We start from the raw sequence: 22676 nt of genomic DNA on the forward strand, positions 1-22676 counted from the left end.
TTTAAATATTGCGGTTTACAGTATATCGTCTTACCATATTAGTGTCATTTAAGTGTTGGGAGAGAGATCTAAGCTGCAGTGCCAATATTGCAGGGTCACTTTGGGGTAGGCAGGGTTCATCCAGTATCAGAATACCAAGCTCCTCCTTGCCTCCATATGGCTTCGTCACCTTGATTATAGGATCAACACTTCCAATGGATGGGATATAATCAGGAACAAAAAGGCGCAGGCGAGGCTCAAAGTCTATTGGCTCAGGCTCAAAGCTGCAATTTTAAAGACACTTTAGATTGAAGCTCAGAGAGTATGGGCAAAATTTAACAGTCGAAATTGGCGCTAGTGCCTAAAAAATTGCCAATGTCGTCTAGTATTCTGGCGTTTCTTGGCATTTTTTCAAGCTTTGTAATTCTGTTGTTTTAGAAACCGAGATCAGACACTTATTACTACAGTAATTTTGCCAATTACACCAATTTTGACTCATTATTGCACCGGGAAAAGGCCAAGAAACGTCAAAGTTTAGATTGCATTGATGGTTTTTGTCGAAATTAGCGCAAGTTTTCAGTCTTGTAAGTTACCCATTACTTTTTGGTGAAGCTACTTAAGTTCAGTGGCTTAATTTCGTCATAATCCTGGGAGAAGGGGGGTGGCAAAGTTGGAGCCAATTTTCTTAAATCAAGTGCAAATGACAGTGAAAACTGAAAAATAGTCCATATATTACCATAAAGACAAAGATATACTAAAGAAAACTGACCTGTTTCTTTGTATACTTGAATAATGCAGGCTTATCTTAGTTTTGACAAGATTTTTTGCAAAAACTAAAATTGAGTGGGGGTGGCAAACTGAGGTCTGGAGGGGGAAGTTGCCCCCTCCTCCCTGACTCATAGCAAATTACGCCCCTGCTCAAGCTGACACTCAGGGTTGTATAAGCCAATAGGTGAGTACAGGCTTTGGTTTACTGGCCTTTAAGCTGAGGAATCTATATATAGTTCTTCAAATACATTTTTCAAATAAATAACAATTGTGTTGTGTCAAATAAACCCCTTGATCTGAAATAAATTTCTCAGCTTAAGTAATAAAATCTAGAAATGTCAGAATCCAATAGAAGAAAAAGGTGGCCTTGCTTTTAAATCTGCATTTGACACCAATTTTAGATTTATCTATTGAACTTGCTCCTGAAACATTTCAAGTGAGGGGTCATACTTTTGCGGCACCTTGTATGCTGAATTGGATGTTGTGTCAAAACAATGAATCTTAAGTGAATATCCTTGAATTAATAATGTCAAAAGATAAATGAAGGAAATAAGTGCTAAAAAATTTTCTAAGTTAAATTCTGACTCTGTTTTTGAATTTGGAATAATTTCTTAACTGAAACTCTACGATAAATTAATGATAGAATTTCTTGGGAAAAATATTAAGAAAATTTAGGTAATTTTGTTTTCCCACTAATGAGAAACCTGTCATTAGTTTTAGTCGTAGTCTTATAAAGGGTAAGCAGGTGATATTTATTAAGTGCAAGACATTTCAATGTGACTTCATATTTAAGAGGGGATTTTCTTGGACATAGATTATAAAATCAGACTTAGGCCAACACTGCAGCAAGTAATTTATTTTTGAGGATAAAAAGCTTTGAATCTTATGAACAACAATTAATTTGTAAATAAACTACTGCGATGAGCGTAAATGATTTAAAAACATTTCTACCAGTAGTTCGGGTGAAGCAAGAAAAATAAATTAATGAGCTGAACTTGAGTTGTAAATTGCTCCTACAATTTGTCAGCTTTTGAAAATTTTGTTTTAGTTTGCTATCAAAGTGAACAAGGGAATCAAATTTGGCCCTTGTTCAGCAAAGGAAAAGTCTAAGCTCAGTAAAACAATACAAAGGGATTAGATGCAAACCTTTACTTAATTTTTCTGAAGATGATTATCATAAAATCCATAGAAGAAATTACAAAACAACTGAAACTGTACATTATTATTTTCATAGATATAGATGACTTCAAACTGCCTGCGTGTCGTTTCTGTCTCCCTCCATCCCCTAAATTTCGAAATTTTGTCAAGATTGTTTCTGTATGCTTTTTTAGTTTCAGCTTTAAACACATTGTTTGCATTCCTTATTATTGTTTGTGTATGTTCTAATATTTTCTATATTAACGCATTTTTTAAGCTGTCTTTAATTCACCCTTCCCAAATAAATCCATTCTTACGTGTCTGATCGTTACGAACACTATTCACAAAAAACGGTTTGTCAGAAAATGAACTTACATATCTAGGTATTCAAAATATTCTTCAATATCTCCAGTGACAACATTGTTGAATAGCTCCCTGAAAAAATTAACCATTATGAGCTACTGCAAATTAAGGGCTAGTATAAGGTTTTGGTAACTCTTTTTCATGTAAGTCAATATTCCATTGCCGTTGGTGCCAACCAACACGGAATCCCTGGCCTCATCTGTAAGTTAATAATCACTAAGTAAGAGTAGAGCTAACTTCCCATTTTTCTATTTATAAATCTTTGTAAAAAAATAAATCGTAAGAACAAAAAGGGAATGAAATGAACGGTAATTGTATGATAAACCCCCTACTGCTCAAGTTGTTCATTCATTGACACATTGTAGAACCGGGTTTTTTCGTTAGTTTCGTTAAATTTGCAAATATATAGCCCAAATTTGTTTCTAAAGTATTATATTTTTATCTTGCTTTGGCAAATTTCATTAGGATTGGGCGTCAGAGAACTATATTAGAAGAATATCAGGTAGGGGGTATATCATACAAGTACCAAATTAACATATATTTTTCCTAATAGAAAATTTAATAACACGAAATCATGCCTCTGGCATATGATGCTACTATTTGGATAGAGCCCTTATTTTCAATTCTATCACATTTTGTTTAGACACAAACAACAAATAAAATAATGAGCAAACAAAGCAGCTTGCCTATCGTAAGCACTATTTCCTCTCCCAGCTCTTGATAGAGGTCGAACCTGTCGAATAAGGGGAACAGATGTAACGTTTACAATTTGGTTGCTACTAGCTGCTAGACTGATCATAGACTTCCTAGATTTTCCTGATTTTGGGCGCGAAACTGATACTTTATCTTGCATTTCCATGGCCTGATGAAGAAAAAAAAATTAAGAGCAGAAGGAAATCATTGTTTCAGAAAATTCAGCAATGAATTGAAACAAAATAAAACTGCGCTACTGAAAAGATGTTTTGTTACGAGTAAAAATCTTAAGCAATAGACCTCAAAAGTCAGTAAACTTGCGTTGAGAAGGTTCTTGATGATTCAGGTTTCCTGTCAGAATGTACATAATTATTAGTTTGGTTTTCCTGTTATAGGTATTGGTTATAAGCTGTATTTGCTATGTAAGGTGCATTCTGCCCACAAAGAAATGCCGAAAGGAAGTCGCTTAAAATAGGTGTACTTAAGGTCTTTGGAATAAGACATTGCAAAACAGGCTGAACCGATCGCCCCAATATATTGGGTTTAAAGAGGATTGGGTATAAACCTTAGCTTGAAACAATGAGATTTGATCAAGTTTTATTCGATTTAAACAGAATGAAAATATAAAACAATTGAAAAGTTTTTAATTTTAGAAAAAAACTAAGAAATGTAGAACGAAAGAAGTAACAATAATTTGTTTTCCTTGTTTTAGTAGCTTAGATCCTTAACTACATAATTCATTTATTGGAATAAGGGACAACTAAATTAATCATTTTCATGGGCGCCCATAAGGTGAATTCCAGGGGGGGGCAAACCTCGTCTAATTGGCACTTTTAATGCTATATAATAGAAATCTCAGAACAAAAATATAAAAATAAGGCAGCATCATTCAGACAGTTTAAAAAAACTGTTCACACAGAGGCAAGTCCATGTCAAAAAACTTCCAATTAGTTTATTCCAGTAAGAGAACAGTTATAAATTGCTTGAAAATCAATATAAATAAGAATTTTGTGTGGTTGTCTTCAATTTGAATATCAGTATCTAAAAAACATACAACAAATAGTCGACTCGTTTTTTCTTTACTTTCGATTCAGAGATCCCACTTATTTAGGGTTTAAGTCGGTCTGAGCAGTTTTAGCCTTTTTCTAGATATAGGCCTACTAATTTAGGTACTCTAGCATGGTGTTGCTTTTCAATTGCTATCTACACTAAGGAAGAAAAAGAACATACACAAGATCGTTATCTTTCTTTCGCAATCTGGATTAGTCTGAGTCTCAGCCTAGCCCTGTTGAAACTTGGAAATTAGGAAGATAAGCTAAATTTAAGTTAAAATCAATCGGAACTGCATCTTCATATTAAAGGTTTCTTCTAAGATAAAGAAGGGCTGTCAGTTTTTCAAACAGTGGTGAAGTTTACAGTTCGTGGTATAACGAACTGTAACTAAGGAGCGACTCAGCCCAATAATAAACGAAACCCTAAAAAAGCAAATTTTTGTAAAAAGAAATAGATACATAAACGAATCAGCTTTTTATGCTGATTCTAAATATATAAAATTTCGTAATACCCACCAAAAGCTACGAGTATGAGAAATTTTGCCTGATTTCTGAAAAAGGGGGTAATCCCCCAACTACCCCCCCCCCCCCAAAATAAATAAAGTAATCCGAATGAAAACTACAATATCAGAAAACTCTACCGTAAAGGTTTTAGCTCCTATCTACTAAAATTTGGAAGTTTTTTTTTATAAGAAAGGTCACGAATATGTGCTTATTTGTTGTTTTTGTCCCAGGGGTGATCGAAGGGAACGAATGGTCCTAGAAGATCGGGAGAGGGGTCATTCAAACAGAATAATGTCTGTCCGTTTTAAGTTTTAATATTGCTCCTTCCTTTCAGTTGAAACACTCGTTGTTTTTTATTTAATCGTTAGGTATACCGTATACCGATGTTTACGACCTAGTTGAAACTCAATAAACGTGCGTTGCAAGTCTAAAACAGTGTGATTATATGTTACATATATACTTTTAAAATAACCAGTTTTTCCTCTTTAGATTTTTTTTTATATCCAGGTTCAAATTGTAGTAATACCATCGTTTGAAGAGTTAAGACTTGCAAGTACTGACAAGTGCGTCTTTATCATTCTCTACAATGCATTTATATAGAAAACAATATTATGAAATCATTTTTTGTTCAGACACAGCACAACTTCCACAGAAACACTATTAAATAACTTTGAATTGGCGTGGTGAAAATAAGCTTTGTAAACTAGGCTTGGTGTACTGTAAGTTAAACCTAGTACTAAAATTTTAGGAGAAAAAATAATCGCTGAAAAGTTCTTATTTAACATATAATTTATTTTTCTTTCTGGAAATGAGCTTCTACAAGGATTCATTAGCGTATCTAGTTAAACTAAGTTCCAAGTCTCATAATTCCTAAGATGCACTCATCAGTTTTACTCATTTTTATTTCTCTAGTTGTATCATTTTAACATGGTTACGAAAAAAAAAATCAAGAATTAGGTGATGTTATGAGTCAAAAGTTTATGGCGAATTTAATGATTTTGACAAGGAGTCCAAAAGTTACAAGTCTACAACAGTCTACAAAATATGATTGTTGTAATATCTGTTACCTTTTTTTTATTTTCTCGGTCAGGGAGGTAAGAACTCGAACAATTTTTATTTGACGTAATCGAATGTCTTTGATTAACTTTATTGTTCGTAAACGTTTAGTCTAGGCGAAACAAATGCGACTTGTGGGTTAGATTGGATGAATATTACTATTTTCGCAACGTCACCAATAATTAGAAAATTTCGAATAGAATTTTATCTATTCATGGCGAATAATGAACAGCAAGTAATGACGAGGAATTACATTTTTTGGGATAGAAAGGCAATATGTTAAAATTTATGCGTAAAATCTATTTCTGACCAAATGGATTAATGATGATAGCTATGATACTAGTGATGGTGGTAAAAAAAGGGGGAGGGACTTAAATGAATCAATTGGCATGGCATTTCCGAAAAAGAATATAGAAGTGACTCTGGTTATTAATTTATTTAATTAAAAAATGTTAATTCTAATCTTAGTGCGGTATTAGAATCTAAGTGAATGTAATGAGCTGTCTCAGGCGTTATAAACAAATTCGGGGAAGTGCATCAAGTTTGAAACATATGTACCTCTTTTTTGTCTGTTTTATCTTATGTGAGGATTCTTCTGGAGAGCTGAATGACCATGGCTTCTTATTAGCCTTGTATTTAGTTAATCGTTTATACCCGGGCGTCCTTGGAGAAATTTTTTTGTTTAATTTATACTTACTTTTTTGACGAAATGTTACCCTGAACAAAATTTGGACAGAGGTACCTTTTAAATAAACATAATGTTGTGGAACAGACGGCAATAAAGCAGCTCTGCTTGGCTTTTGCTGTAAACTATTTTCGTCTGTATTTGTTTTTTTATTCTTGATGATTTTATTATTATGCATGTATTTCCCAAATTTTACCTATCATAGGGACACCATATTCACTAGCTTATGGGAGGTACGCCACTACATTTTCGTCCGGAATTAAAAGTGTCGAAACCCATAAAGACAAATGTGTATTTTCTTTGAGCTGATTGATTTTCTGATCTGATCACTTTGGAATAACTTATTAGCTTTGAGATGTTTTTACCTTTTCAGTTTACGATCGGCAGAGCCGTTCCAAGGGTTGGTGGTGCCCTCGGGAAATGTAACTTGCGACGACCCCTCCCGACTCAAATATAAGCGAAAAAAGCCGAATCAAAGTGAAAAATTTGATCAAAGAGGGTAATTACCCAGCCGCAACGCCCGCAAAGCCATAGCCCCGATTACCCCCCTAGAAACGGCTTTGATGATTGCTTATATTTACTAACTACAATGAAGCATGTCCATGAGACATTCTTTTTGGTTGATTATATTTGGCTGTACTGTTTGCCCTAGGTGTTTGGCTGGGGGTGTGGGTGGTAAGACCAAGGCCTTGTTAAAATGCGTATCCATTCAAGTTACTAACGTAGGAAAACAATTGTTTTTATTGGTTAGTTTTTACTTCTGCTCAAAGGGTGAAGGGGCCCTATTCCATGTACCCTTCCCCTTCATTGCAAGATCCGGGGGTCTCACGCATGGGGGAGGATGTGGGAAGCCCCCGTGTTTTCAGCCAGTCGGCAAACAAATTTGAAACTTGAAAAAATTTCTAAATCTATGATGTATAATCAATTAAAAAAGATCTATCTCTGTCTGAAAAAAATAAAGCAATTTTAAAAACAGTATTACCCAAATCAGTCGGTAAAATTAACGGCTAGTCGGTAGAATTCTTTGTCCCCACTTCAAACATTTTGGCTAGTGATGCCTCTGACAGAATATATGAATGAGATTGGCATTATAACTCAGCATATATCAAGGCGTATGGTAAATATGGGTTTGCTTTTCGAATTCACAGAGAACAATAAAGTTACTTTTTCGTAGGATATGCGTTTTAAAATCGATATTACGAAAGTTTTCTTGAGGAGGAAGAAAGCAAAAAACTTTTCAATGGACATTTAAAGTGGTTTTGAACCCGTGTACAATGACACATCGATTTGCTACATACCACATTTTTTCCAAAATTTGTCTTTTTACATTTTTCTAGTCCAAAGGTCTTCCTAAATTCCGCTCCATCCAGTTCCCTTCTAATTTATCCATCCTCATATAATTTCCAATTTAGAACTATCTAACTTTTGATTTATGTCCTTTACATATTAATTAGATAATCAAATAATTAATAAAAGTCAAATGTACCATTATCTTTTCACGTCCTCTTCGGTGTGCCGTTGAAAATTTGAATAGGGAGCCCCTGAACTAATTTCAGGCAAATATAGTTAAATTAGTTACTTTTCAGTTTTTGTATCTGAGTAGTATTGGTATTAATGGTAAGTAGCAGAGTGTCCCCCCAATATAGCTATAATGATAAGTAGCGGACAGGTACCCAATGTACCTATAATGATAAGTAGCAGTGTCTCCCGCCAATACAAGCAGACAGTGTAATGACCGGAATTCAACCACCATGAAAATTCGTGATGTTTCTGTTCAAAGAGCGTGATGATTCCTTTATACTATAGTAACTTCCTATCTGTCTGCTACCTTTTAATTGTTAGATGTGATTCACTTATGTTTGACCTTGAATACGGATATAAAAACTCTGACAATTTGTTATCTTCTCAATTCAGAGTTGGCATTTGAAATATAATGATGCATTCAAACAAAAGGAATATTGTCGAAAGCTACACGCAAGAAGTAAGTTATTCTTTTATATTCATTGTGGGTAAAGAAATTAATTCTATTAAAATTTATACAGACCTTATTATAGTTAACAGATTGTTAAATATTTTTGAACCTGGATCTCCAGAGGTCGGTAAAGAGCAATATCAAAACAAGACAAAAAAAGTATGTAAACACTGTACTTAAATGGCTTGCGAGCTTAGCACATGAGTTAAATCATACCTATTTTTTATTCCGGACCAAAGTTCCCCACATTCATTCCCCACCGGCCCCACATTCGTTCCCCACCGGCCCAAAGTGCCACAATCGTCCAATCCCCTCCCTCCATCCAACCCCCCCTCCAACCCCTTTAAACTTTTTTTTGAACTTTTTTTAGCTTCTTTTTAACTTTTTTTTTTAACTTTTTTATTACATCTTTTAGAATGTCATGAAACATAATGTTTGTAGTGACCAATTTTTTTTTTTAACTTTTTTCTTAACTTTTTTTTTGTTTTTTTTTTCTGACAGTTTTTTTTAACTTTTTTTCAGACAGTTTTTTTTAAATTTTCTTTTTCTGACATTTTTTTAAACTTTTTTTTTACATCTCTAAATCATATCAGAAAAATAGAATGACACTTTTAATTTAAATTTTAAAAACTTATTCTTGTGCATACTATTGATGAGGACTGATGGTTCTCTTTCAAGATTTTTTTTCATGAAAAACAAACTTTTCTTTTTAGGATTTTTCAGAGATCCCCCTACCCATTAAGAATATAAGATGGGGTGAAGCGACTCCAGTGGCCAGTTCAAACAGACCGACGGTTATACGACATGGTCGTAGGTCGAATCCATTAATACAAACAACATTATGTGCACATGATAAAATCATCGTTGTGTTGAATGCTGACAAGGAGAAATACCTGAACTATGAAACGAGTACAAGTGGTAACACTATTGGAAATGTATGCATACGTTGTCATGAAAGCGAGAAGTTAGATTTCTTTGGAGTACCCAAGAATTTCAATCGTGCAAACGGTGGATATGCGAGAGTAAAATCACCAGAGAAAATAGTGCTCAAAGAGAATGCAAACATAAAAATAATTGTCGATGATCGGGGACAACTCCTTGCTACTGTTGCTGGTAACACATTACCTGTTGATACATCCTATCGTCATCTTTCCGGCATAACCATTTTAAAGAGGACAAGAATAAGACAAGCATACTCATGCACTAATGTCATTAATCATATCTTGTCTACGTGCCAAAATTGTTATCTGTGTACAAACAATGTTAAAATAGACAGTGAAATCGCAGGCAGAATAAAAAGGACATTAGCAGACAATATCATCAATGAATATAAAGATGAATTGACGGAAATTGAAGGGCAAATGTACTAATAATGTTTAATAATGTATTTTAACATATTTTTATATTAATATTCTACATGTCGTTATTTCATTAAAAATATCTTATGCATTATTTTGTTAAGCGTTCATTATTTTTAGGGATATGCTAGAACGTTAGTAAATAATTCCATTGTTTTTTTGTTAAACACGATTGGCTGAAACAAAAGCGGAACTTTTAAAATCACAACAACTAAAGGTCAGAAAATAATTCCTATTATTTTTTTTGTTAAACACGATTGGCTGAAACAAAAGCGGAACTTTTAAAATCACAACAAATGAAGGTCAGTAAATAATTCCTTTGTTTTTTTTTTAAACACGATTTTCTTAAAAAAAAGCGTAACTTTTTAAATAACAACTACTGATGGTCATTAAATAATTAATTAGTTTTTTTTTTTTGTTAAACACGATTGGATTAAAAAACAGCGGAAATCTTAAAATCACAAAAACTGGAAGTAAGTAAATAATTCCTTTTTTCTTTTTGTTAAACACGATTGGATGAAAAAAAAGCGGAACTCTTAAAATCACAACAACTGAAGGTAAGTAAATAATTCCATTTTTTTTTTTTGTTAAACACTATTGGCTGAAATAAAAGCGGAACTCTTAAAATCACAACAACTGAAGATCAGTAAATAATTCCTTTGTTGTTTTTTTTGTTAAACACTATTGGCTTAAACAAAAGAGTAACTTTTAAACTCACAACAACTGAAGGTCATTAAATATTTCATTTTTTTTTTTTTTTTAAACACGTTTGGATTAAACAACAGCATAAATTTTAAAATAACAAAAACTTATGGTAATTAAATTATTCCTTTGTTTTTTTTTGTTAAACACGATTGGCTTAAACAAAAGCGGAACTCTTAAAATCACAAACCCTGAAGGTCAGTAAATAATTCCTTTTTTTTTTTTTTAAACACGATTGGCTGAAAAAAAAGCGGAACTCTTAAAATCACAACAACTGAAGGACAGTAAAAATTCCTTTGTTTTTGTTAAACACGATTGGCTGAAATAAAAGCGGAACTTTTAAAATCACAACAACTGAAGGTCAGTAAATAATTCCTTTGTTTTTTCGTTAACACGATTGGCTGAAATAAAATCGGAACTTTTAAAATCACAACAACTCAAGGTCAGTAAATAAATCCATCTTTTTTTTTTGTTAAACACGATTGGCTGAAAAAAAAGCGGAACTCTTAAAATCACAACAACTGAAATAATTCCTTTTTTTTGTTAAACACGATTGGCTGAAATAAAAGCGGAACTTTTAAAATCACAACAACTGAAGGTCAGTAAATAATTCTTTTGTTTTTTTTTGTTAAACACGATTGGCTGAAATAAAATTGGAACTTTGAAAATCACAACAACTGAAGGTCAGTAAATAATTCCATTGTTTTTTTTGTTAAACACGATTGGCTGAAATAAAAGCGGAACTCTTAAAATCACAACAACTGAAATAATTCCTTTATTTTGTTAAACACGATTGGCTTAAATAAAAGCGGAATTTTTAAAATCACAACAACTGGAGTTCTGTATTATAATTCCTTTTTTTTTTGTTAAACACGCTTGGCTGAAATAAAAGCGTAATTTTTAAAATCACAACAACTGAAGGTCTGTAAATAATTCCTTTTGTTTTTTTTTTTTAAACACGATTGGCTGAAATAAAAGTGGAACTATTAAAATCACAACAACTGAAAGTCATTAAATAATTACTTTTGTTTTTTTTGTTAAACAAGATTGTCTTAAAAAAAAGTGTAACTATTAAAATTACAAATACTGTAGGTAAGTATATAGTTAATTTGTTCTTTTCTTTAAACACGAGTGGTTTAAACAAATGCAAAAACTTTAAAGTCACAACAGCTGAAGGCCATTAAATAATTCTTTTGTTTTTTTTTTGTTAAACAGAACTGGATGAAATAAAAGCGGAATTTTTAAAATCACAAGAACTCAAGGTCATTAAATAATTACTTTGTTTTTTTTTGTTAAACACGATTGGCTGAAATAAAAGAGGAACTTTTAAAATCACAACAACTGAAGGTCAGTTAAAAATTCCTTTTGTTTTTTTTTGTTAAACACGATTGGTTGAGATAAAAGCGGAACTCTTAAAATTACAATAACTGAAGTTCAGTAAATAGTTTCTTTGTTCTTTTTGTTAAACACTATTGGCTGAAAAAAAAGATGAACTCTTAAAATAACAACAACTTAAGATCAGTAAATAATTCATTTTGTTTTTTGTTAAGCACGATTTGCTGAAATAAAATCGGAACTTTTAAAATCCCACCAACTGAAGGTCATTAAATGATTCATTTTTTTTTTTATTGTTAAACGGTATTGGCTTAAATAAAAGCGGACCTCTTAAAATCACAACAACAACTGAAGGTCATTAAATAATTACTTTGTTTTTTTTTGTTAAACACGACTGGCTGAAACGAAAGCAGAACTCTTAACATCACAACAAATTAAGATCATTAAATGATACCTTCTTTTTTTTTGTTAATCACGTTTGTCTTAGATAAAAGTGAAATTTTTAAAATCACAACAACCGAAAGTCAGTAAATAATTCCTTTTGATTTTCGTTAAACACTAGTGGCTGAAACAAAAGTAGAACTTTTAAAATAACAACAACTGAAGGTCAGTAAATAATTCTTTTGTTTTTTTTTTTTAGACAGGATTGGCTGAAACAAAAGCAGAACTTTTAAAATCACAACAAATGAATGTTAGTAAATGATTCTTTTGTTTTTTTTGTTAAACACGATTGGCTGAAACAAAAGTGGAACTCTTAAAATCACAACAATTGAAGATCAGTAAATAATTCCATTTTTTTTTTTTTTGAAAAAACTTTTGTATGAAACAAAAGCTGAACTCTTAAGATAAAAAAACCTTAAGGTAATTAAATTATTATATTTTTCTTTTTTTTAAAAAATATTTTATGAAACAAAAGCGGAAATCTTATAATCACACCAACTGAATGTCAGTAAATAATTCCTTTGTTTTTTTTTTTAAACACTATTGGCTGAAAAAAAAGTGGAACTCTTAAAATCACAACAACTTATGATAAGTAAATGATTCATTTGTTTTTTTTTTGTTAAAAACTTTCGGATGAAACAAAAGCGGAAATCTTAAAAAACAAAAAAATGACTTTATTAAATTTATTACTTTGTTTTTTTTTTTTAAACAAGTTTATCTTTAACAACAGCATACATCTTTAAATAAAAAAAAATTATGTTAAGTAAATATTTCCTTTGTTTTTTTTTTGTTAAACACGTTTTGCTGAAACAAAAGCGGAACTTTTAAAATCACAAACCCTGAAGGTCAGTAAATAATTCCTTTTTTTTTTTGTTAAACAATATTGGCTGAAAAAAAAGTGTAACTCTTAAAATCACAAAAACTTAAGGAAATTAAATAATTACTTTGTTTTTTTTTTGTTAAACACGATTGGCTGAAAAAAAAGCGGAACTTTTAAAATAACAACAGCTGACGGTGAGTAAATAATTCCTTTGTTTTTTTTGTTAAACACGATTCGCTGAAACAAAAGCGGAACTCTTAAAATCACAACAACTGAAGTTCAGTAAATAATTCCTTTGTTTTTTTTGTTAAACAAGATTGGCTGAAATAAAAGCGGAACTCTAAAAAACACACCACCAAACGGTCAGCAAATAATTCCTTTGTTTTTTTTGTTAAACACAATTGGTTGAATCAAAAGCGGTACTCTTAAAATTACAACACCTGAAGGTCAGTAAATAATTTCTTTGTTTTTTGTTGTTAAACACGATTGGCTGAAATAAAAGCGGAACTCTTAAAATCACAAACTATGAAGGTCAGTAAATAATTCCTTTTGTTTTTTGTTAAACACGATTGGCTGAAACAAAAGTGGAACTCTTAAAATCACAACAACTGAAGGACAGTAAAAATTCCGTTGTTTTTTTTTGTTAAACAATTTGGCCTTAAATAAAATAATACATTTTATTTACACAACAACTTCTTTTAATATTTTATGTCCTTTTTTTTTTTTTGTTAAACAAGTTTGGCTTAATTAAAAGCGGACATTTAAAAATAAAAACAAATGATGGTAATTGAATATTCCCTTCGTTTTTTTTTTGTTAAAAAATATTGGTTTAAATAAAAGAATAACTTTTAAAATCACAACAACTGAAATAATTCCTTTTTTTTGTTAAACACGATTGGCTGAAATAAAAGCGGACGTCTTAAAGTCACAACAACTGAAGGTCAGTAAATAATTCTTTTGTTTTTTTTTTGTTAAACATGATTGGCTCAAACAAAAGCGGAACTTTTAAAATCACAACTGAAGGTCAGTAAATGATCCCTTTGTTTTTTTTTTTAAACACTATTGGCTGAAACAAAAGCGGAGCTCTTAAAATCACAACAACTGAAATAATTCCTATTTTTGTTAAACACGATTGGCTGAAATAAAAGCGGAAGTTTTAAAATCACAACAACTGAAGGTCAGTATTATAATTCATTTTTTTTTGTTAAAAAAACTTGGCTTAAATAAAAGCGTAAGTTTTAAAATCACAACAACTGAAGGTCCGTAAATAATTCCTTTTGTTTTTTTTTGTTAAACACGATTGCCTGAAATAAAAGTGGAACTCTTAAAATCACAACAACTGAAAGTCAGTAAATAATTCCTTTTGTTTTTTTTGTTAAACACGATTGGCTTAAATAAAAGTGGAACTCTTAAAATCACAATTACTGAAGGTCAGTAAATAGTTCATTTGTTCTTTTTGTTAAACACGATTGGCTGAAACAAAAGCAAAACCTTTAAAATCACAACAACTGAAGGTCAGTAAATAATTTTTTTTTTGTTAAACACGATTGGCTGAAACAAAAGTGGAACTTTTTAAAATCACAACAACATAAGTTCATTAAATAATTCCTTTGTTTTTTTTTGTTAAGCACGATTGGCTGAAACAAAAGCGGAACTTTTAAAATCACAACAACTGAAGATCAGTTAATAATTCCTTTTGTTTTTTTTTGTTAAACACGATTGGCTGAAATAAAAGCGGAACTCTTAAAATCACAACAACTGAAGGTCAGTAAATAATTCCTTTGTTCTTTTTGTTAAACACGATTGACTGAAACAAAAGCGGAACTCTTAAAATAACAACAACTTAAGATCAGTAAATAATTCATTTTGTTTTTTGTTAAGCACGATTGGCTGAAACAAAATCGGAACTCTTAAAATCACAACAACTGAAGGTCAGTAAATAATTCCTTTGTTTTTTTATTGTTAAACACGATTGGCTGAAATAAAAGCGGAACTCTTAAAATCACAACAACTGAAGGTCAGTAAATAATTCCTTTTTTTTTGTCAAACACGATTGGCGGAAATAAAAATGAAATTCTTAAAATAACAACAACTGAAGTTCAGTAAATAATTCCTTTTGATTTTCGTTAAACACGATTGGCTGAAACAAAAGTAGAACTCTTAAAATCACAACAACTGAAGGTCAGTAAATAATTCCTCTGTTTTTTTTTTAAAACACGATTGGCTGAAATGAAATCACAACAACTGAAGGTCAGTAAATAATTTTTTTTTTTTTTGTTAAACACGATTGGCTGAAATAAAAGCGGAAGTTTTAAAATCACAACAACTGAAGGTCAGTAAATAATTCCTTTGTTTTTTTTTGTTAAACACAATTGGCTGAAATAAAAGCGGAAGTTTTAAAATCACAAAAACTGAAGGTCAGTAAATAATTCTTTTGTTTTTTTTTGTTAAACCCGATTGGATTAAATAAAACTGTAACTCTCAAAATCATAACAACTGATTGTCATTAAATAATTACTTTTGTATTTTTTTTGTTAAACATAATAGGCTGAAATAAAAGTGGAACTCTTAAAATCACAAAAACTGAAGGTCAGTAAATAATTCCTTTTGATTTTTGTTAAACACGATTGGCTGAAACAAAAGTGGAACTCTTAAAATCACAACAACTGAAGGTCAGTAAATAATTCCTCTATTTTTTTTTTAAAACACGATTGGCTGAAATGAAATCACAACAACTGAAGGTCAGTAAATAATTTTTTTTTTTGTTAAACAATATTGGCTTAAACAAAAGCTGAACTTTTAAAATAAAAACACCTGAAGGTTAGTAAATAATTACTTTGTTTTTTTTTGTTAAACACGATTGGCTTAAATAAAAGCTTAATTTTTAAAATAACGAAAAATGAAGGTAATTAAATGATTCCTTTTTTTTTTTTTTGTTAAAAACGATTGGCTTAAATAAAAGTGGAACTCTTAAAATCAAAACAACTGTAGGTCAGTAAATGATTCCTTTGTTTTTTTTTTGTTAAACACGATTGGCTGAAATAAAAGCGGAAGTTTTAAAATCACGACAACTGAAGGTCAGTAAATAATTCCTTTTGTTTTTTTTGTTAAACACGATTGGCTGAAATAAAAGTGGAACTCTTAAAATCACAACAAGTTGGGTTGAGTATCCAAAAAGTATCCAAAAAGTTGGGTTGGTCTAGGTTCACTTAGAGTGGCGCACCACTCTAAGAGAACCTAGATCAATCCAACTTTTTGGATACTCAACCCAACTTGTTGTGATTTTAAGAGTTCTATTTTTGTTTCAGCCAATCGTGTTTAACAAAAAAAACAAATGAATTATTTACTGACCCTCAGTTGTTGTGATTTTAAGAGTTCCGCTTTTATTTAAGCCAATTGTGTTTGACAAAAAAAACAAAGGAATTATAATACTGACCTCCAGTTGTTGTGATTTTAAAACTTCCGCTTTTATTTAAGCCAATTGTGTTTAACACAAAAACAAAGGAATTATTTACTGACCTTCAGTTGTTGTGATTTTAAAACTTCCGGTTTTATTTCAGCCAATCGTGTTTGACAAAAAAAACAAAGAGATCAGTTACTGACTTTCAGTTGTTGTGATTTTAAAATTTCCGCTTTTATTTCAACCAATTGTGTATAAAAAAAAACAAAGGAATTATTTACTGACCTTCAGTTGTTGTGATTTTAAAAGTTCCACTTTTGTTTCATCCAATCGTGTTTAACGAAAAAAAACAAGAGGAATTATTTACTAACCTTCAGTTGTTGTGATTTTAAAGGTTCCGCTTTTATTTCAACCCATCGTGTTTAACAAAAAAACAAAAGGAATTATTTACTAACCTTCAGTTGTTGTCATCTTAAAGTTTCCGCTTCTATTTCAGACAATTGGGTTTACCAAAAAAAACAAATGGATTATTGACTTACATTAAGTTACTGTTATTTTAAAAGTTACTCTATTATTTAAGCCATTCTTGTTTAACAAAAAAAAAAAAAGGAATTGTTTAATTAAATTCAGTTGCTCTGATTTCATTTAAGCCAATCGTGTTTAACAAAAAAACAACATAGGAATTATTTACTGACCTTCAGTTGTTGTGATTTTAAGAGTTCCACTTTTGTTTCAGCCAATCGTGTTTAACGAAAATCAAAAGGAATTATTTACTGACCTTCAGTTGTTGTGATTTTAATAGTTCCGCTTTTATTTCAGCCAATCGTGTTTAACAAAAAAAATACAAAAGGAATCATTTACTGACCTTCAGTTGTTGTGATTTTAAGAGTTCCGCTTTTGTTTCAGACAATAGTGTTTAAAAAAAAAAAAAAAGGAATTATTTACTGAACTTCAGCTGTTTTTATTTTAAGAGTTCCTCTTTTGTTACCTGAAATCTTTTTTAAAAAAAAAAATATTTAATGATTTAATGACCTTAAGTTGTTGTGATTTTAAGAGTTACGCTTTTATTTAAAAAAATAGTGTTTAACAAAAAAAAACAAAGGAATTATTTAAGGACCTTCAGTGTTTGTGTTTTTATTATTTCCGCTTTTGTTTTAGTAAATAGTGTTTAAAAAAAATAACAAATGAATTATTTAATAACCTTCAGTTATTGTGATTTTAAGAGTTACGCTTTTTTTTAAGCCAATCGTGTTTAACAAAAAAAACAAAAGGAATTATTTAATGAACTTCAGTTGTTGTGATTTTAAAAGTTCCACTTTTGTTTCGACCAATCGTGCTTAACAAAAAAAACAAAGGAATCATTTACTTAATTTCAATTGTTGTTATTTTAAAAGTTTTGCTTTTGTTTCAGCCCATTGTGTTTAAAAAAAAAACAAAGGAATTATTTACTGACCTTCAGTTGTTGTTATTTTAATAATTCCGCTTTTATTTCAGCCAATCGTGTTTAAAAAAAAAAAAACAAAAGGAATTATTTACTTACCATAAGTTGTTGTGATTTTAAAAGTTCCACTTTTTTTTAAGCCAATCGTTTTTAACAAAAAAAAAAAGGAATTATTTAATTACCGTAATTTGTTGTTATTTTAAAAGTTACTCTTTTTTTTAAGCAAAACGTGTTTAACGAAAAAAAACAAAGGAATTATTTAATGACATTCAGTTTTTGTGATTTAATTTCAGCAAATCTTGTTTAAAAAAAAAAAAAAATAGGAATTATTTACTGACCTACATTTGTTGTTATTTTAAGAGTTCCTCTTTTTTTTCAGCCAATCGTGTTTAATTAAAATAAAAAGGAATTATTTACTGACCTTCAGTTGTTGTGATTTTAATATTTACTCTTTTTTTTAATACAATATTTTTTAAAAAAAAAAAAAAAAAAGGAATCATTTAATTACATTAATTTTTTTTTATGTTAAGAGTTACTATTTTGTTTATTACAAAATTTTTTAACAAAAAAAAAACAAAGGAATCATTTAATTACCTTAATTTGTTTTGATTTTAATAGGTCCGCTTTTGTTTACTACAAACGTTTTTAAAAAAAAAAAAAATTAAATATTTAATGATCTTAAGTTTTTTTTATTTTAATAGTTACACTTTTTTTTAAAAAAAAAGTTTTTAACAAAAAAAAAACAAAGGAATTATTTAATGACCTTCAGTTGTTGTGATTTTAAGAGTTAAACTTTTTTTTCAGTAAATAGTTTTTAAAAAAAATAAAAAATAAATTATTTAATGACCTTAAGTTGTTGTGATTTTAATAGTTCCGTTTTTATCTAATCAAAAAGTGTTTAAAAAAAAACAAAAAATTAATTATTTAATGACCTTAAGTTGTTCTGGTTTTAAAAGTTACTCTTTTTTTTAATCCAATAGTTTTTAACAAAAAAAACAAAGGAATTATTTAATGACAGTGAGTTTTTTTGATTTTAAAAATTTAAGCTTTTTTTTAATCAACACCATTTTAACAAAAAAAAACAAAAGGAATTATTTAATGACCTTCAGCTGTTGTGATTTTAAGAGTTCCGCTTTTTTTTCAGCCAATAGTGTTTAAAAAAAAGAACAAAGGAATTATTTACTGACCTTCAGTTTTTGTAATTTTAAGAGTTACACTTTTATTTCAGCCAATAGTGTTTAAAAAATAAAAACAAAAGTAATTATTTAATGACTTTCAGTTGTTGTGATTTTAAGAGTTCCACTTTTATTTGAGCCAATCGTGTTTAACAAAAAAAAAACAAAAGGAATTATTTACTGACCTTCAGTTGTTGTGATTTTAAAACTTCCGCTTTTATTTCAGCCAATTGTGTTTAACAAAAAAAAACAAAGGAATTATAATACTGACCTGCAGTTTTTGTGATTTTAAAGATTAAGATTGTATTTAAGCCAATAGTGTTTAAAAAAAACAAAAAAAAATGAATTATAATAATGACCTTCAGTTGTTGTGATTTTAAAACTTCCGCATTTATTTCATCCAATATTTTTTAACAAAAAAAAAGGAATTATTTAATGACCTTATGTTTTTTTTATTTTAATAGTTCCTCTTTTTTTTAATCAAATCGTTTTTAACAAAAAAAAAACAAAGGAATTATTTAATGACCTTCAGTTGTTGTGATTTCATTTAAGCCAATCGTGTTTAACAAAAAAAACAACAAAGGAATTATTTACTGACCTTCATTTGTTGTGATTTTAAGAGTTCCACTTTTTTTTCAGCAAATAGTGTTTAATTAAAAACAAAAGGAATTATTTAATGACCTTCAGTTGTTGTGATTTTAAGAGTTTCGCTTTTATTTCAGATAATCGTGTTTAACATAAAAAAAAACAAAAGGAATTTTTTAATTATCTTTCGTTGTTGTTATTTTAATATTTACTCTTTTATTTAAGCCAATGGTTTTTAACGAAAAAAAAACAAAGGAATTATTTAATGACTTTCAGTTGTTGTGTTTTTAAAAGTTTCGCTTTTTTTTAAGTAAATAGTGTTTAACAAAAAGAACAAAGGAATTATTTAATGACCTTAAGTTGTTGTTATTTTAAGAGTTATGATTTTATTTAAACAAATCGTGTTTAACAAAAAAAAAAACAAAGGAATTATTTACTGACCTTCAGTTGTTGTGATTTCATTTCAGCCAATCGTTTTTAAAAAAAAAAAAAAACATAGGAATTATTTACTGACCTTCAGTTGTTGTGATTTTAAGAGTTCTACTTTTGTTTCAGCCAATCGTGTTTAACGAAAATCAAAAGGAATTATTTACTGACCTTCAGTTGTTGTGATTTTAAGAGTTCCGCTTTTATTTAAGCCAATCGTGTTTAACAAAAAAAACAAAGGAATTATTTACTGACCTTCAGTTGTTGTGATTTTAATAGTTCCGCTTTTGTTTTAGCCAATCGTGTTTAACAAAAAGAACAAATGAATTATTTACTGTCGTTAAGTTGTTCTGATTTTAAAATTGCCACTTTTGTTTCAGCCAATCATGCTTAACAAAAAAAACAAAGGAATTATTTACTTACATTCAGTTGTTGTGTTTATTATATTTACGCTTTTGTTTAAGCTAATAGTTTTTAAAAAAAAACACAAGGGAATTATTGACTGAACATAAGTTGTTGAGATTATAAAATTTCCGCTTTTGTTTCAACCAATAGTGTTTAACAAAAAAAAAAAGGAATTATTTAGTGACCTTCAGTTGTTGTGATTTTAAGAGTTCTGCTTTTGTTTCAACCCATCGTGTTTAACAAAAAGAACAAAGGAATTATTTACTGACCTTCAGTTATTGTGATTTTAAGAGTTCCACTTTTATTTCAGCCAATCGTGTTTAACAAAAAAAAAAAAAAGTAATTATTTACTGACCGTCTTATTTTTTTATTTTAAAAGTTCTACTTTTGTTTCAGCAAAACGTGTTGAACAAAAAAAAACAAAGGAATTATTTAATGACCTTAATTTTTTGTTATTTAATTTAATCAAATATTTTTTAACAAAAAAAACAACAAAGGAATTATTAAATTACCTTAATTTTTTTTGATTTTTAGAGTTATACTTTTGTTTAAGACAATCGTGTTTAATGAAAAACAAAATTAATTATTTAATGACCTTCAGTTGTTGTGATTTTAAGAGTTCCACTTTTATTTCAGCCAATCGTGTTTAACATAAAAAAAAACAAAAGGAATTTTTTACTGATCTTTCGTTGTTGTGATTTTAAGAGTTCCGCATTTTTTTCAACCGATCGTTTTTAACGAAAAAAAAACAAAGGAATTATTTAATGACTTTCAGTTGTTGTGTTTTTAAGAGTTTTGCTTTTGTTTAAGTCAATAGTGTTTAACAAAAAGAACAAAGGAATTATTTACTGACCTTCAGTTGTTGTTATTTTAGGAGTTCCGCTTTTGTTTCAGCAAATCGTTTTTAACAAAAAAAAAACAAAGGAATTTTTTACTTACCTTCATTTGTTGTTATTTAATTTCATCCAATCTAGTTTAACAAAAAAAAACAACAAAGGAATTATTTACTGACCTTCAGTTTTTGTGATTTTAAAAGTTACACTTTTTTTTCATAAAATCGTGTTTAAATAAAAACAAAAGTAAATATTTACTGACTTTCATTTGTTTTGATTTTTAGAATTACGCTTTTATTTAAACCAATCTTGTTTAACAAAAAAAAACAAAGGAATCATTTAATGACAGTCATTGGTTGTGATTTTAATAGTTCCGCTTTTGTTTCAGCCACTCTTGTTTAACAAAAAGAACAAATGAATTATTTAATGACCTTCACCTGTTGTGATTTTAACATTTACACTTTTGTCTAAATCAATCGTGTTATACAAAAAAAAAACAAAAGGAATTATTTAATGACCTTAAGTTGTTGTGATTTTAAAAGTTCCGCTTTTTTTTCAGCCAAACGTTTTTAAAAAAAAAAAAAAAAGGAATTATTGACTGACCTTCAGTTGTTGTGATTTTAAAAAGTTCCGCTTTTGTTTCAGCCAATCCTGTTTAACAAAAAAAAAGGAATTATTTACTGACCTTCAGTTGTTGTGATTTTAAGAGTTTCGCTTTTGTTTCAGCCAATCGTGTTTAACAAAAAGAACAAAGGAATTATTTACTGACCTTCAGTTGTTGTGATTTTAAGAGTTCCACTTTTATTTCAGCCAATCGTGTTTAACAAAAAACAACAAAAGGAATTATTTACTGACCTTCAGTTGTTGTGATTTTAAGAGTTCCACTTTTATTTGATCCAATCGTGTTTAACAAAAAAAAAACAAAAGGAATTATATAATGACCTCCAGTTGTTGTGATTTTAAAGATTCCGCTTGTATTTAAGCCAATCGTTTTTGACAAAAAAAAAAACAAAGGAATTATAATAATGACATCGAGTTGTTGTGATTTTAAAGGTTCCGATTTTATTTAATCAAATTGTGTTTAACAAAAAAAAAGGAATTATTTCAGTTGTTGTGATTTTAAGAGTTCCGCTTTTATTTCAGCCAATCGTGTTAAACAAAAAAAAAAAATGGAATTATTTACTTACCTTAAGTTGTTGTGATTTTAAGAGTTTCGCTTTTGTTTCAGCCAATCGTGTTTAACAAAAAAAAAACAAAGTAATTATTTACTGACCTTCAGTTGTTGTGATTTTAAAACTTCCGCTTTTATTTCAGCCAATAATGTTTAACAAAAAAAAAGGAATTATTTCAGTTGTTGTGATTTTACGAGTTCCGCTTTTATTTCAGCCAATCGTGTTTAACAAAAAAAAAAAAATGGAATTATTTACTGACCTTCAGTGTTTGTGATTTTAAAAGTTCCGCTTTTATTTCAGCCACTCATGTTTAACAAAAAAAACAAAGGAATTATTTACTGACCTTCAGTTGTTGCGATTTTAAGAGTTCCGCT

General features: G+C 29.4%; 1 protein-coding gene across 1 annotated transcript in view; it reads right to left on the bottom strand.

Annotated features, from left to right (window-relative positions):
* Positions 1 to 22676, bottom strand: part of IFT46 (intraflagellar transport 46) — a 36441-nt gene that overhangs the window by 7417 nt on the left and 6348 nt on the right. The window contains exons 2-4 of the mRNA XM_089091496.1: positions 2934 to 3109; positions 2260 to 2319; positions 35 to 263 (exon numbers count right to left, since the gene is read on the bottom strand). Coding sequence (XP_088947622.1) covers positions 35 to 263; positions 2260 to 2319; positions 2934 to 3109 — 465 coding nt within the window. The remainder of the gene's footprint in view (positions 1 to 34; positions 264 to 2259; positions 2320 to 2933; positions 3110 to 22676) is intronic.

Source organism: Artemia sp. Qi Xiang Cuo, chromosome 7 (assembly GCF_049724085.1).
Source record: "Artemia sp. Qi Xiang Cuo chromosome 7, ASM4972408v1, whole genome shotgun sequence".
Taxonomy (NCBI): domain Eukaryota; kingdom Metazoa; phylum Arthropoda; class Branchiopoda; order Anostraca; family Artemiidae; genus Artemia; species Artemia sp. Qi Xiang Cuo.